General features: G+C 55.3%; 1 protein-coding gene across 1 annotated transcript; it reads left to right on the forward strand.

The window, feature by feature from the left end:
- Position 1: 1 nt before the first annotated feature.
- ENH_00003040 (hypothetical protein) lies at positions 2 to 1,270 on the forward strand (the record flags this gene model as incomplete). The annotated part of the gene is made up of 3 exons (XM_013578287.1): positions 2 to 577; positions 716 to 808; positions 1,041 to 1,270. Coding segments are annotated over 3 exons (899 nt in total), but the record flags the coding sequence as incomplete, so codon positions are not given.
- Positions 1,271 to 3,658: the final 2,388 nt, after the last annotated feature.

The following is a 3,658-nucleotide window of genomic DNA, read 5'->3' on the forward strand; positions in this document are numbered from 1 at the left end:
GCTGCTGCTGCTGCTGCTGCTGCTGCTGCTGCTCCTTCGCAGCAGCAGCAGCAGCAGCAGCAGCAGCAGGAGCAGCAGGAGGACGGGGCTTGCGGGGAAATGTTGGTGGCAGTGAAGGCTTTCCGGCACCGGGACAGCCAGTGTCTGGAGCGGAGTTTGTTTGCTGAAGTGTCCGTACTCTCGCTGCTGCGGCACCCGAACGTGCTGCTGCTGCTGGGGGTTGTGGGGCCTCCGGTGTACGGACTGGTGACGGAGTTCGCGGGCGGCGGCTCGCTCTTCGAGCTGCTGCAGCGCAGCGGGCCGCTGCCGCTGCAGCAGGCCGTGCGGCTGGCCCGCGAAGTGGCCTTGGGAATGAACTACTTGCATGCAAGTGGCGTGCTGCACTGCGACTTGAAGAGTCCGAACATTTTGCTGACAGCAGCGGGCGAGGTGCGTCTCTGCGACTTCGGGCTGGCCACGGTGCTTGCTGCTGCGGGCCAGCAGCAGCAGCAGCAGCAGCAGCGGCAGCAGCAGCAGGGGCAGGAACATGCTGCGCACCTCGGATGCGTAGGCACTCACCACTGGATGGCCCCCGAGAGTAAGACGCAGCAAAGCAGCAGCGCAGCAACGCAGCAGCGCAGCAGCGCAGCAGCTTTTCGGACTCCTGCTGCTGCTGCATGGCTTCCTGCTGCTGCTGCATGGCTGCTGCTGCTGCTGCGCTGCTGTGCTGCTGCAGTTCTGCGCGGAGAGCCCTTCACGTTTGCTGCGGACGTTTACTCCTTCGGCATTGTCCTCTGGGAAATGCTCATGGGCGACTTGCCCTTCTCAGGTGAGCCCAGCCAACGCTGCTGCTGCTGCTGCTGCTGCTGCTGCTGCTGCTGCTGCTGCTGCTGCTGCTGCAGCAGCCTTTCCGAGGCGCTGCTGCGGCGCTGCTGCTGCTGAAGGGGGCTGGCTGTGGAGCGAGGGCAGCACGCGACTTGGGGCCACCACCACAACCACCACCACCGCCGCCGCCGCTGCTGCTGCTGCTGCTGCTGCTGCTGCTGCTGCTGCTGCTGCAGGGATCGCGTCTTCCGCGCACCTGATAACAGTTGTGGGGTACGGAGGAGTCAGCCCCCCCCTCGACAAGATCCCGAGGCCCCTCAGGGGCTTTCTCCGCAGCTGTCTGCAGCAAGACCCTTCTTTGAGGCCCTCTTTTGCTGCTTGTGCGCAGCTGCTGCAGCAGCTCTACACTGCCAACTTGCTCGACGTCGAGGTCGACTTGAACTCGCTCCTCGGGCTGGGCTCTTAGCAGCAGCAGCAGCAGCAGCAGCAGCAGCAGCAGCAGCAGCAGCAACCAGCAGCAGCAGCCAGCAGCAGCCAAGCGGCAGCAGCAAGTAGCAGCAGCAACCAGCAGCAGCAACCAGCAGCAGCAACCAGCAGCAGCTACCAGCAGCAGCTACCAGCAGCAGCAGCCAGCAGCAGCTACCAGCAGCAGCTACCAGCAGCAGCTACCAGCAGCAGCAGCCAGCAGCAGCTACCAGCAGCAGCTACCAGCAGCAGCTACCAGCAGCAGCAACCAGCAGCAGCAAATCTGAGGTCACACTTGTGTCCTCCTTTCTTCTTTTCTTTCCAAAAAACAAATTTTTACTTGCATGCAACGCAGTTTCCCTTAGCCCCTTCTTCTGCCTTTTTTTCTAGCTCGTCTTGTCTGAGGGGCCCCCAGGGGGGCCCCAAGGGGGCCTTAAAGGGGCCCCAAGGGGGCCCCAAGGGGGCCCCAAGGGGGCCCCAAAGGGGCCCCAAGGGGGCCCCAAGGGGGCCTCAAGGGGGGCCCCAGGGGGCTTCTAGAGGCCCGCTCAGGACCCCGGGGGGCCCCCCGGGGGCTTTGGGGGCCCCAAGGGGGCACCCAAGGGGCCCCCTGAAGACCCTGGGGGGCCTCCCTGGGGCTTTGGGGGCCCCAGGGGGGCCCCAGGGGGCCCCTCGAGGCCCCCTAAAGACCCTTGGGGGCCCCCCAGGGGCGGCGGGGGCCCCACGGGGGGCCCCAAGGGGACAGACCCTGGGGGGCCCCCAGGGGCTTTGGGGGCCCCGTGGGGGCCCCCAGGGGCTTTGGGGGCCCCCTGGGGGCCCCCAAAGCCCCGGAGGTTTGCTGCGAATTGCTGCAGCAGAAGTCGGGCTAAGGTCAAAAACGAAAACCCAGTGTGTCTTGGTTGAGGTAGTGATCAACTAATCAAATTAATGGATTTAGTTGATTAATTAATTAATTTAATTAAATAATTAATTAAATTAATTCATTTAATTCATTAATTTAATCAGTTTATTTTATTCGGGAATCCCAGAAAGCCAGCCTCTAGAAAAAGTTCCCTGAGAACTGAAAGCCAGGTGCTAGGGCCAGCAGCAGCAGCAGCAGCAGCAGCAGCAGCTGCTGCTGCTGCTGCTGCTGCTGGGGAGGGATGGCAGCTTATTTGCAGTTTTCTGTGCTGCTGGGGTGCAGCCGTTCGAGCCACGAGTTACACTGGAGTGTTTAGCTGCTGGCATGGTTTGCTTATTATTATTATTATTATTGTTATTATTATTATTATTATTATTATTGTTATTATTGTTATTATTATTGTTATTATTATTATTATTATTATTGTTATTATTATTATTGTTATTGTTATTATTAATATTGCTATTATTATTATTATTACTACTACTACTACTACTACCATTATTACTATTATTATTGTTATTATTCTTATTATTATTAATATTACTATTATTATTATTACTACTACTACTACTGCGGCTCAGTTTGCATAATCTTTTGGCCTGCTTGCGGGCCTCCGTTGCGCAGAAAGAGGCCGGAAAGCCGGGCAGAGAATTCAGGGTTTAGGGTTTAGGGTTTAGGGTTTAGGGTTTTGTGGGGCGGCCGTTAGATATTGGATGAAAAGTGCGTGTGTTGCAGCTCAAAAATGGCATTTAAGACGAAGTCATTTAAATGAGAGACAACAATAAACATTTATGAATAAATGAATAAAAGGAATGAAGTGAAATGGAGCTCGTGTGCACTTGCAGCTAGTTCCGGTGTACGTACACCTGGCGAGGACTGCAGCAGCTGAGCGTCTGAAAACTTCATTTTCGTTTTTGCTGTCTGTACACCTCAGCGCCTGTGCAGATCTTCAAAGCCAGGCGCATGCAGGGCTGAACAAGTCTCACCAAAAGAAAAAAAGCCAACTGGCGGGCAAACAAAAACATTAAAACTTTGTAATATTCCATTTTTAATGTTAAATTCAATACTAGAGTGTTATTTGATTAAGGAATAAGTCTCCGCTGTTTCGAGAGGATGCAGCAGTCTGGTCGGGGGCCCCTCGGGGGGCCCCCAGCAGCTGCAAGCTGTTCGCATTGCTGCAGACTGGGGGCTGGTTTCTCGCAGAAAGCTGGAGCCTGACTTTAATTTTTACTTTATTTCAGATTTAATAATTGTGAATTTAATTAAATCTTTGGAGAACTGCTCAGTCCCAGCTGGGGTGTACAGCCACCGCGCGCAAGCCGGCGCCGCCGACCGGCGGCGCTTCCCACTCCTTCTGTGCAACTGGCTGCTTATTTGTTTCTTTTTTGCTTTTTTAGAATGAATTTACCTTTTAAAAACGAATTTGCCGCTTTTATTTCGCCATTTCGCGTTTAAAAGTCGCTTTCGCGCCCATGCGCGCCCGCTGAG

This window comes from Eimeria necatrix, genomic scaffold (genome assembly GCF_000499385.1).
Source record: "Eimeria necatrix Houghton genomic scaffold, Enh_scaff1095, whole genome shotgun sequence".
Lineage (NCBI taxonomy): Eukaryota > Apicomplexa > Conoidasida > Eucoccidiorida > Eimeriidae > Eimeria > Eimeria necatrix.